Source organism: Corvus moneduloides, chromosome 19, assembly GCF_009650955.1.
Source record: "Corvus moneduloides isolate bCorMon1 chromosome 19, bCorMon1.pri, whole genome shotgun sequence".
Classification (NCBI taxonomy): domain Eukaryota; kingdom Metazoa; phylum Chordata; class Aves; order Passeriformes; family Corvidae; genus Corvus; species Corvus moneduloides.
The window spans coordinates 9253886-9265923 of record NC_045494.1 but is presented as its reverse complement, the minus strand read 5'-3'; the positions used below and the strand labels follow the sequence as shown (position 1 = coordinate 9265923).

The 12038-nt window shown below is 44.4% G+C and overlaps 1 protein-coding gene across 3 annotated transcripts in view; it reads right to left on the bottom strand.

Moving 5' to 3' along the window:
* Positions 1-12038, bottom strand: part of NARF (nuclear prelamin A recognition factor) — a 25657-nt gene extending 13619 nt beyond the window's left edge. The window contains exons 1-6 of one of the 3 annotated variants that reach the window (XM_032128801.1): positions 11937-12038; positions 5813-5901; positions 5255-5335; positions 4254-4397; positions 2501-2633; positions 797-931 (exon numbers count right to left, since the gene is read on the bottom strand). In XM_032128801.1, coding sequence (XP_031984692.1) covers positions 797-931; positions 2501-2633; positions 4254-4397; positions 5255-5335; positions 5813-5839 — 520 coding nt within the window. In that variant the 5' untranslated portion in view covers positions 5840-5901; positions 11937-12038. Of the gene's footprint in view, positions 1-796; positions 932-2500; positions 2634-4253; positions 4398-5254; positions 5336-5812; positions 5902-6091; positions 6110-6424; positions 6498-11936 lie in introns of those variants that run through there. The other 2 variants (XM_032128802.1, XM_032128803.1) reach the window with 2 other exon arrangements.

Sequence of the window (12038 nt, the reverse complement as noted above, 5' to 3'; positions counted from 1 at the left end):
CATTTCTTTAACGAATGCAACCCATGAGTTATTTCAAAGCTAGCAAGAAATATTTTGGTATTTTTATCAGCCTTTTGAAAAACAACACTGTGAACTTCAGGGTGAATTTGAGGGGGGATGTTAGGCAAAGGAGTTACTTCTATCTCCTTTTTGATACTTCTTTTTTAGGAATACAACTTTTTACTTGAATTCAAATGGTGCTGTGCTAAAAAATGGAAAAAGTAAACAGTGACTGCGTGTTCTGCATCTTTTCAGTTGTTACAAGTGCAGGTTCTGCTCAGAACACATTCTCAGGTGCAAGATTCTCAGAAGTGAGACATTTAGCGAGTCAAGTCTGTGGCATTTCATGTGACAATTACTTTCCAAGTGTCAGACTTAACCATCTCACAGTCATCACAAGCAATGTCACTTGCTACTTTCCCCTAGGCTTAAGTGGCAAGTTCTAGATTTTGCTTAAGATAATGGAGGTTGTGGTTTAATTACATCAAAGTTCCTTTAAGATTCTTTTCAATGAGGAAATGCCCTGTTAAACTTTATGGTCTGAACACACAAGCAGCACCCACTAACTCCTCCATTCCAGTTCTGATTCTCAGTTCCAAGCACTGCAATGGACTCAGGATGACCAGTGATACTGGGAACAAATACTGTGTGTTTGGTGTCCCTCAAAACCAAAACAGAAATGCTCTAAGTTATGTAAGGCTCCCAAAGGAAGCCACCCTTTCCTCAGCTCCTTGGTAGTTCCAATGACAACGAGACCAGTTTGAAGGGCAGGAAGGATGGATAAATCAGTTCTCACCAGGGCAAGCAGAGGCAAACATTGGTAAGGCATGTTCCTCCTGGTTCCTCTGTTGGTACCGCTGCACAAATTCCCTCTGGCTCTCCAGGATACTGAAATCTGCAGCTATAGTGGTGTCAAATACATAATGCACCCCTAGGGAAGCAAGCAGAAAGGAACAGAGAATTACTAGAATGTTTTCCACCTCACAAACCCCTTTCAAAGTTCCAGGCCTATGAAAACCCTTGAAGGATCAACAGGTATATTCCTTCCCCTCTGCAAATTTTCACAAATAGTAGAGCCATAAATAAAAGCCATACACTGGAAAAACATCTTCTATATCCTGAGTTTAAAAGGACCACCAAGTGGTTAATGCTGCAAGCAGCACTGCAAACACTTCTCTGCTTCCTTCTGAGCACTTTGCCACTCAGCATCTATCACTTTTAGTTTAATTAAGCAGGATGTCACGTCTCCTGGGTGACATGCAGTGATTCTTGTAAAGCAGTGACTCTTGTAAAGCAGTGTTCTCTTCAAGACATGCTGAAGTCACAAAAAAATATATCCAGCTGAGAGGCATTATCTTCTACTGCTCAAGCTGTCTGCAGAGGTACGGGAGCATATCACCAACACAGCAGAGACATTCTGGCTGCTCATTCAGCAACACACTCCCTACATGCCTACGTAACACTGAGCACATCCCCACAGAAGTGAGTGTAGATAATGAATGCATTCTAGGAAAACTGGGGCCCACCAGAACTTAGGAATGCCTTGAGATGAAGAATAAACGCTGGGTACAGAGATGCATCATAAAAAACATGAAAAATGGATATATATAGATACATATGGGAGGAAACAGTTTACAGGTTTATTACTGTCCTTTGTCTTCCTCTAAGATTAAAAATCCCTTGAAAAGCTTGTAAGCAAAATGGCTTTTGCTTTTTATTTAAAACTTTGCATATAATGAGCAAAGAAAATACAACTTTAACATAAAACAGGCAGATACAACAGCTCTCGCATGTAATTTCAAATGACAGAAAAAAACCAGAACTGAGAATTTTCTAGAGATACAATGTGTCAAAAGGACTGAAAGGAACTTAGAATAAGAATTACCTTCTCCCTCAAATTATAAAAAGCTTGTAACTAAGCTCCCCCTGATTTCTTGGTAGTGAAGGTTTTGGAGCCAGCTCTACAATGCCCTTCTGTTCTGTGACCTTTACTGTGAGCAGGGAATGTCTCCAGTCTGTTTCTCACACTGGTGTATGTGGCACTGGTGGTCAGTTGTAATTTCACACAGCATGGAGTTCAAATTCTGAACGAGGTTGTGCACTGGCACCTCAGGACTGCATAACAAAGTATCACAAAATGGAATCCCAGCACAGCTTTGCTTGGGAGGAGCCTTAAAGCTCATCCAGTTCCATACCCTGCCATGGACAGGGACACCTTCCACTGTCCCAGGGTGCTCCAAACCCCATCCAACCTGGCCTTGGACACTTCCAGGGATGGGGCATCCATAACTCCTCTGGCCAACCTGTGCCAGGTCCTCACCACCCTCATCTCTTCCTAATATCTAATCTAACCCTGCCCTGTTTCACTCCATGCCCTTGTCAAAAGCCCTCTCCAGCTCTCTTGCAGCCCCTTCAGGTACTGGAAGGCTGCTGAGAAAGCAAAACCAACCAAAACAATCCCTCCCTTTCTGCTTCACCACCTTAATAAACCCAAACTTACCAAGACTTTTGAGGAAACCACAGAGTCTCTTGGCTGCTTCATTCACAGAGAGATTGAATTTAGCAGCAAAATAAGGCAATGACTGAGGGCATATAGACACTGCCAACACTTTGTGTTTTGAGGTATCACATTTCTGGTAAATGAAACACAGGAAAAAAAAAAAGATATGTCATGACAACAGGATAAGGCTCCTTGCTTTCCCTTCCTTTCCCATTCCTGGAGTTGTTCCTTAAGACTCTTATGCTTCAGTGGGCCAGATCATTAAAAACCCTGTGAAACAACCCTCAAATTGCAGCAGGACAGTGTTCATTGACAGTGTTCATCTCCAATCATCTGTAGATGTTTCTTTTATACAACTCAGGGAAATCCATCCCTCCTAGGACAATCCTGTGGGTGGTTTCCACATGGCGTAAGGAAAGTTAAGGGCCATTCAGCACCTCTGATGTTCTAGTAGGATGAAATATTCTAGCAAATATGAAAAGAGCTGGATGTTTAAACATTAATAAATAATGTTTACAGAAGCAGGGGCATATGAAACTATAAATACAACCCAGCAAATTACACATCTGGTTTTTTGTTAAGGCTCCTGTGTCTTTATCAGTGCAGTTGTTGAGGCAAAGCAGCAAGATGGGACTCTCCACAAATCAGCATTTGTGGGAACTGAGGAATCCTATGAAAATACGCAGTGTGTGGTGTGGCACTGTGCAGCTCTAATGACTGTGGCATTTATTTGAAGATTAAGCTTGTGTTTTAGCTGGGACATTTTCCACACCAGTGGAACCCTTGGAAAACAAACCAGGACTATGCTACAGACAAGTCTCACCCTGCAAAGGTCAGAGCCACGGTCTGTACTGATCTATGTGCTGGGCAATGACCCTTCAAGGAGAGCTCTTGACTCAAGAGCTCATGACTGCCCCTTGCTCACTGTCCTCATTTGGACCCCTGGAGTTGTGACAACTGCCTTGCTGTTGGAGGCTTCAGACCTTTAACAGGACCCATGTGGCCCAAAAGATTATTTTCCCCCTTTCTTTTCTAATTTTCTCCTATATGACAACATCGTTCTGTATGGAGAGTTAAACTCCTTCTACGGAAATTTAAGTAATGTGTAATGAATCCGTATTTATAACACCTATGTACAGATCAAGGAAAAGTTTCAATTCCAGTAGCTTTTGCACAGAAGTCTGGAGCAGAGCTACAATAATTAATTTAATACCAGATTCTAAAGATTTGAGCACTACACAGAGCAAATTCCAGAAAAAACAGAACTAAGCAGAAAATAAGACAGCAATAGAACACTTACACGGTTTGCTAAGATTATGGACAAAATGTATACATATTAAAAAGAATTCTACTTTCAAAAACATGTTTTCGTAGGTTTGTATGTAAATACATTAGCACCAAAACCACCGAGAACAGTCCTAGTAAGGAAGGTATGAATATCTATAAACACTGACCTACAGAATAATTTGTTAGTACAGTAATGAAATCATTACATTGCCAATACATTTTCCTTCTGCAGGTGCAGTAACTTTCCTCTGGTGTTTACATTAAGTGCTGTGACCTTGCAACTCCAGTACAAAATTACTTGAAGTACTTTAACATTTGTGTTGCCTAAAGTTTTCACTTCCTCTTTAGAAAAAGCATATCCTGACAAATCTTCACATTATCTGCCTTGGGAAATCAAGCTGCTTAGTCATTCTGTAACTGCCTCCTCCTCACAGAAAACAGTGTGTTATTGTTTGGGTCACTTTACCTTATTAAGGTTGAGAATGCGAAAGAACTCCTTCTGATTCTGTTGGAAAACTCTGGCTCCTTCTTCCAATGTCATGCAACTGTCACAAGCTAGGCAGTCGCTAAGGAGTATTTTAGCATTAGCCAACGTATCAAACTCATTTTTCTGGTGGCAAAAAAAGAAGTAAACAAGTATTTAACAATGATCAAACGATTTTCAAGATCTCTGCAATGAGCCAGCTGAAGAGCAAACACAGTATCAGTATTTGGTTTAAAACAGAACAATCCATAACACTTGCATAACATCTAAGATTATTTACAGGTAATCAAAATAATTTGTTCCATGCCCTCCATAGCTCTTACTGTGAAACTGCAAAATGTTTAAGTGTAAACAAAGATCTAAATTTAGCCCCTAGTCCATATGCTAGCACATTTGCACTGTGCTTCAGAACTGACAGTCCCCATCAACTCACCAAGCAACTGAGAAAACTTTCCCTTGAACTATTAAAGCTCTTTAACCAGATGCCCCTCTAACAGCAAGATGGCTTGGGCTTTGTACCACGAGATAAAACAAACAAACACAGGCCTACAATTGCACTGAACATACACTGTGAGATCAAGAGTTTCATACTCCTGGCTATGACGCTATTTGCAGCCCACTTGAGGAGAAGGAATACTTGAATATAAAGAGTAAGTAGATATTTTGTCCACAAAACTCCTCTTTTCTCCTTATAAGCTGTCCCTGTTCTGAAGACTTCATATAAGAATTTTGGTACTCAAAATTTTTAGAACTCAGAATTTCTGTTTTGTGTTTGCACAGTAAGGGGGTTTTATCTCACCTTTTAATGAGATTTTTGATTCAAATATTATGGGATGTCTACAAGAGCTCATAATTGTTTTCAACTGCTTGTTGTTTATTGTTAAATATATTTAATACTTTAAAGTTGTCTCCTTATAACCTCTTTGGGGTGCACAACAACAAAAGAATATAGAGTCTAATACAGGTTTTAGAAGGAACATTACCTCTTCAGAGCCATCATTTGAACTCAATGCATCAACAGATGTACTTTGTGTATCATCATTTTTCTGTTTTTTACTGCATTCCTGAAACAAAACATGAAATACGTGGATTATGCAAAGCCTGTTTACCATTCTGTAAGAACACTTTTGCAGAACTGTTCGTGTCATTAACCACTGATAAGAGTTATTTACAGGGAGACTCTGTATTCAAAGTACAATTGCTACGATGGAAATCACTTCCCAGGAATTCCCCTGCTTCATCGGTTTGAGAGTTTTGGGTGGTTTGTTAACCTGAGGGGCTACCCCGCGCAGGCACAGGAGGAGCCCAGCGCGCTCCGTGTCTCCCGGGCACAGCCACGGCCGCATCCCGGCGATAACGCGCTCGGGGCTCTCCCCGGAGGTGTCACGGCCGGGCCGCGGGTGAGGACGCGGAGCTCGGTGACCTTGGGGCCGGCGGCCAGCGCCGCTCCCCCTGCCGGGGCTCCCGGGCCGCGGGACGAGGCCGTCTCCGCTGGCTGCATCCCCCCATCCCCGAGACTCGGACCCGGCCGCCGCACTCACCTTTTTGGTGCAGTTCTCGCACTTCATTTGCGGCGCGGCCGGTGCAGCCCGGCCCTGGAGCGGCTGCCGCGCGGTCCTGGCCGCCGGGGCTGCGGGACAGGAGAGAGCGGGGCGGGAGGTGAGACCCGCACGAGCAACGCCCGCCGCCAGCCCGGCCCCCGCTCCCCTCCCTCCCGTCCCCGCCGCCCTTTGTTGCCGCGCCCGCCCCGCCGGGCGGTCCCGGGGCGGGGGCGGCCCCGGCGCGCTCACGTGTCCCGCAATTCCCTCGCCCAGAATTACCCCGCAAACGCCACCGGCCCCCACCGCTGTCCCGGCGCTGCGGATGGCAGCGAGCGGCCTCGGAGGAGACGCGGGGCGGACAGCGCTGGCCGAGCCCCGAGGGGAAGGTGCCCCCGCAGCACGGCCCTGGCCCCGCACGGGGAGCGGAGCCCCCGCCGCCGCACCCCCGGCTCTTCAGAGCCCCCCGCACCGAGGTGACGGGAGAGCGGGCGGGCACGAGCCGCAGCTCATCAGCTCCACGGGAAAAAAAAAAATAACAGCCAGCGAAATCCCCCCGAAATCCCCAAAGCAGCTCATCAAGGGGGTAGCGGGGCGCAGGGCCGGGTCCCGTACCTGCCGCCGGGGCTGTGCTTGTGGCCGCAGAGCGGGCGGGGCGGCACCGCCTCCTCCACCGCCTCCCCCGGCACGTCCCCGGCCGCGCCCGCCGGGCTCATTGCGGACCTGCGCCGCCGCACGTACGCGGAGGGACTCCCCCATCCCGATCCCCGTCCCAGTCCCCATCCCGACCGGGACCCCCGGGCCGCAGCGATCCGCCAGGCAGCTGCCCTCCGCGCCCGGCTCTGCGGCGTGGCTGTGCCCGAGGCTTCGCTGCTTCTCTGGAGCGTCCCTGCGTATTTTTTACAACGCGTTCCTCTCTGTTTTATCGTACAAAGGGTTCCCCCCCCCCCCCCCATTTCTGCTTTCTCCCGATGGCTTTAAAACGAAATGACACTCTGCGAGTTACTAAATACAGCACCATCACAATTTTATTTAACCAATATGCTGCGATTTCCCATTTCTGTAACAAAACAAGTACCAGCGATGCTGTTCCCAGGCAGGAATCACAAATCCTCATGAACAGGATTATTAAACAGACATCAGCCTTCCACAGTCTCAAAGGCCCCGAAGTATTAATTAAAATGCTTATGATTTCTTGTCTTTCTAAACCTCAGGTTGCAGGACTTAGACAGAAAGGTTCAATCAGCATTTTGCTCCTTTTTCAACCCCCGGCCACATGAACGCACACATACAAGCAGACGCCTACAGCTACACAGAGAAGTTTTTCAAGTGTAAAATGACATTTTAGAAATTAAACCACAGAACTTCCAAAAAACATGCAATTTCCTGCCTAAACTGCAACTCTTCTTTAACACTGAGTCAATCCCCTCCTGCTACAGCGAGCTCTAATGCTTTAAGCCACAGATGGGTTTTGAGCACAAGGGCTGGAGACAGGCACGGCCACAGAGGTTTGTTATCCAAGGACACAACTTTAAACACTTGTTCCGTTTTAAGGATACTAAAGATAACCCCAGAGAATGTAGTGCTTCTTTTTTTTTTTTTTTTTAATTTGCAGACTATAGGTGAGCCATCACTGAGGTCAAAGAAATCAAGAATTCCTTAGCTTAATCATGATGAAAGCAAACAGAAACGTTTTCATACTGCCCATTTAAAGAAAAATAAGCTGATGCCGCTTTACATATAGCCTGGAAAAATATCACTAATCCTGGCTTGAGGTAAAAATTGTAATAGTTTTGGTAATAATTTTCTGTGCCTCTGCTCTCTTTATTCAAAATGCTCTCACATTTCTTCTTAGTATATTAGCCCAAGCTTTTCAAAAGCACCACAACCACTCCTGAGCGATCCCTATGTGGACCTAAGGATTTGCATTTCCTACAGACTTGCTGAAATGCATTATCTGACATCTTTCTTGTTCCTGTGGATGAGTATTTTCATACAAGAAAAAGCTGTGCCAACCTCCCAACTCATTCCACCAGGATACAACAGCTACAGTTGCATTGACCAATACAGTGATAGGACAGATGAAAAGTTCTAAATTAGAAATGTGTTGAGATTTGCACTTAAAGGCAAAGCTAAAATCTTCCTAGTCCACACTTTGATTGTACTTAATATTTATTATCCAAAACTGATACAGTGATTCTTCAAAAGACATGTCAGTTTTGGATATTTCTGTAACTGCACAGATCACATTTAAAATACTTTTAATTTCACAGAATTACAGAGTAGTTTGGGTTGGAATGGACCTTTGAAGGTCATCTAGTCCAAACCCCCTGCCATGGGCAAGGACACCTTCCACTAGACCAGGTTGCTCCAAGCCCTGTCCAGCGTGGCCTTTCCAGGGATGGGAATCTACAACCTCTCTGGTCAACTGTTACTCTATATGTAACAGGACTGGATTAAACACATTCTTCTGCACATCATCAAAAGGCAGAGGACTAAATTTCCCCCCGTATTTCTCATATTCACAATGAAAAACAGAGAACTGCATGAAAAATGAAGCATTTTGCAGAAATATTGAAGACATCTTAGATACATACATTAAGTATCCCTATTTCATCCTTCACTTTAGGAGTACTTGGACTGAATTGGTTTCAATTTAAAAATTCAAACACAAGGAGCAAAAACACAAACTGAGGAGTGTGCAAGGAATCTATTTCAGTGCACAGTATAATATATATTTGTGAAATCATTGGTAATAAGATGTCTCATTTATTTTATTGCCAAGAGCACTCTATGCTTTCTGTTAGCTATGGGTGCCATTTTCCCACAGAACAGTGGATCTTTGATCAAGCATCACACCAGGCCTGACAACCTGAGATAAAAAAAGCATCATCCTGCTTTAATCTGCCCTGGGGAGGTAATAGTTACCACCTTTTGCAGGGCTGCTTCCCAAAAACCTCACCCTCTAAAAGCTTTCCTATGCCAGTAGTAGGTAGCACTTAAAGGCATCACTTGCTTTTATGGCCACTGTTGATGTATTTGGCCTCCATGGCTCCATGTAACATTTATCCCTGCACCTGAAGCATTTACACCCCAAATGAAATGGAGAAATAAGTATTTCTCTGAGAAAACAGCGTGCTGCAAGCAACTGCAAAGCGTTACAGGCTTTGCATCAGTTCTGCAGGGCAGTGCCAGCTGTAAATGCCTCCTTGCCACAGTGACAGCACACACCACTCCACAGCTGTCAGAACTGGGCAATGAATCTTGGCTACAGCTGTTAAACATGTATTCCATGAAATCAGTGCTCTGCAGGCTGCACACACACTGTTCCCATCGAGGTCAGGGGGCACCACGGAGAGCTCATTCTGTGGGATGAGCTCATTTCTAACAGGACTTGCAGCCAATTCCATCCCCAGCTGCAGCATTTGGTGGCTGCTTCCAACCAACTGTGGGGAATCAAGCACTCTGGGAGTTTATCCTGGCATGCTAGTAAGATCACATGCTTATTGCATAGCTGAATTCCTAAGTTTAAGACCTTAGGGGGTAAAAAAAAAAGTATAAGGAGTTAGAAAAAAATTTTTAGGCAAATAGCCTGAAATAGGAAAAAGCACCAGAATTACAGACAAGTCAAACTAATTCAAAATAAAGGCCAGTTCTGTTCTATCTGCATGTTCTTGGGTTTAGATCAATGACTTAAAAGTTACAAGTGTATTTACTATACAAATATAAACAGAATATAAACACTTCTACAGAATCTATTTTTATATTGCTGAGGAAGAAGTCTACAAATAGTCAATCACATATTCCTGAATTGTTTATTTTGGAAAATAGCTTTTGTTTCTGCAGCAACATGGTTTGGAATTCATGCTGTTCTTTAAGTACAGGATCAGGCTTTCATAGTGTGTTCCTTCTTCCTTTTTCTACTGGTAAGCATAACAGCACTCACCTACTTCAAAGTCCTGGTGTAAAATCCCCAGATTTTAGAAAAAATGCTGTAAGAATCATTAATGGATAGCAGAAGCTTACAAGGATCCTTGCCACATTCATTTTGATTGTGTGTGGTTGAAATAATTTCCCCGTAACATCATAATTAAATTAAGTCATATCAGGTTATCCTAGTGTGACCTTTGCAGAATGGGAGAAGTAGAGAATTGCTGATGTTTTTGCATTAGGAACATAATAATAAAATAGGGTGACATGCTGTGTGGTTTATGCTGAGTAGAGGGGACAGATGAATTTCTTACTTATTTCACTCTGCTCTACACACAAGAAATCTTTTGTCTTGTATCACTCAAAATGGCTTAACATTTGGTTTCCAGAGAAACCAGTTACTTATAAAAACAGATTGGCAGCTAATTAGACATAAATTTCTTCCGAGAAGACGCAGTCAGCTGCTTGTTTGGGTTGAGCACACGTGATACTTATTACTTCCTATTTTTCATCCAAATCCAGCAGCTGGTACCTTGTGACTCACAAGCAGGCCAATTCATTCTTGCAGTTCCTCACCGCCTTTTCCCATTAACACAATCACACAGCAACTGCAGATCAGTTGGTATTTTCCAGTACTTAGACTCAAGGGTCTGTACCATGGACTCTGGGGTTTTTTCCCCTATTTTCACTCTGGATTGTTATGAAAAACACTGTCTGATTAAAATTGCAGTTAAAACAGCATTGAGAACAGCTAAACAAACTTCTACCACGTCATGGCCCTGAGCAAACGCTCCAGAATATATTCATGTTTGGAAAAAAGTCAAAAATTGAGGATTTCATTCACGAAGGACATTCCTGTGCAACTGAGAGAGGACCAAATATCATTCATAGCTGAAGTTACACACTGACTTACATAAAGGGAATTTAAGAAGCTAAACTACACGTCTGCACTTCACCCATCCTGCCTGACATAAGCAGTTGCTCTAATGGATTGAACAGGAACAGCTTTCTCATGTGAATGATGTTTGACTGAAACACAAAAGATTTTCCAAATGCAGCCTATTTGTCCACAACAGGAAAATTACTCAGTATTTCAAGTGAGTTAGAAACTTCCCTTCCCAAATAACAGATTTTCAAACCCAAGCCTTCCGCTGACATACAAGTCACAAAACTCAGGACATCAATGTTGGACCTGTAAGATTATCACGGATATTTCTGCTTTGCAAATATAAATGATGTCCAGGTGTTAGAAGAAACAAGTTATTTGTTGGTGGAATTGCCTTTTTAAAGTCTAGGGCTTAACACACTTTAATGACCTCAGACCTAGCAGAGGTTAACAAAGTCTGAGAAAAAAGGATGCCCACTGGCAGTGGACACAAAGAATGCAGAATTTATGGGCCATCTGGCAAGAACTCCTAAGCTAAGGAAGAAACTAATAAAGCCAACTCAGCAACTGTGCTGAAATCAGCTCCAACTGGGTAAGAGGTAATTCTGGCAGGGGGGAGACCTGCAACCACTGACATATGGCCACTGACATAAGAAACCCACCTACAAGAAGAGAAAGACTGAGCATGCAAACTTCTTAGCATGAGAAGTGAGAAAATCATTAACCAATAGAAGACAGAATACTAATTATTAAGAGAACTACGTAACCTGTAGCCAGTGAACACTAACGTCTTTGTTTGCTAAAATGTGTAAGTAGTTAAAAGTTTTGATGTGCTTGTTCTGTGGGAACCTCCACCTTGCATCCTGTGCGGAATACGCAACGTCTCCTTCCTAAACTAGACTCTGTGTTTAGAGAGCTCCTAAAATCGGCAACACCCCTCCGCAGACATTCCAAACCCACCTGGACGCGTTCCTGGACGCGTTCCTGCTCCAGGTGACCCTGCCTTGGCAGGGGGCTTGGACTGGGCGACCTCCAGAAGGCCCTTCCAGCCCCAACCACTCTGTGCTTCTGTCATAGCTGAGGCACAGCACCAGCGCTTTTGTGACAGCGGTGCCCCAAGTGCTGCCATCGAGAGCCCAGAGGTTTCCTTGCCTCCACAGAGGCTTCCCGAGACTGGGGACAGCCCCCAGGGGAGCCCTGGTACAGTGAGGGGCTCCCCGGCCCCCTCAATGCAAGGGGCCATGTCCACCTCACCCAGCCCGGCTCGGTCCAACTGTGTCCAATAAGGCTCTCCCACACACCCAGCCTCACCCTACAGCAGTTCACTCCTCTCATCACGCGAGGCTTCTCCTCTTTCATAGCACCGCTGAAGTAAAAGAACCGAGGAAGCATCAACGCTCTTACTTCGGCAGC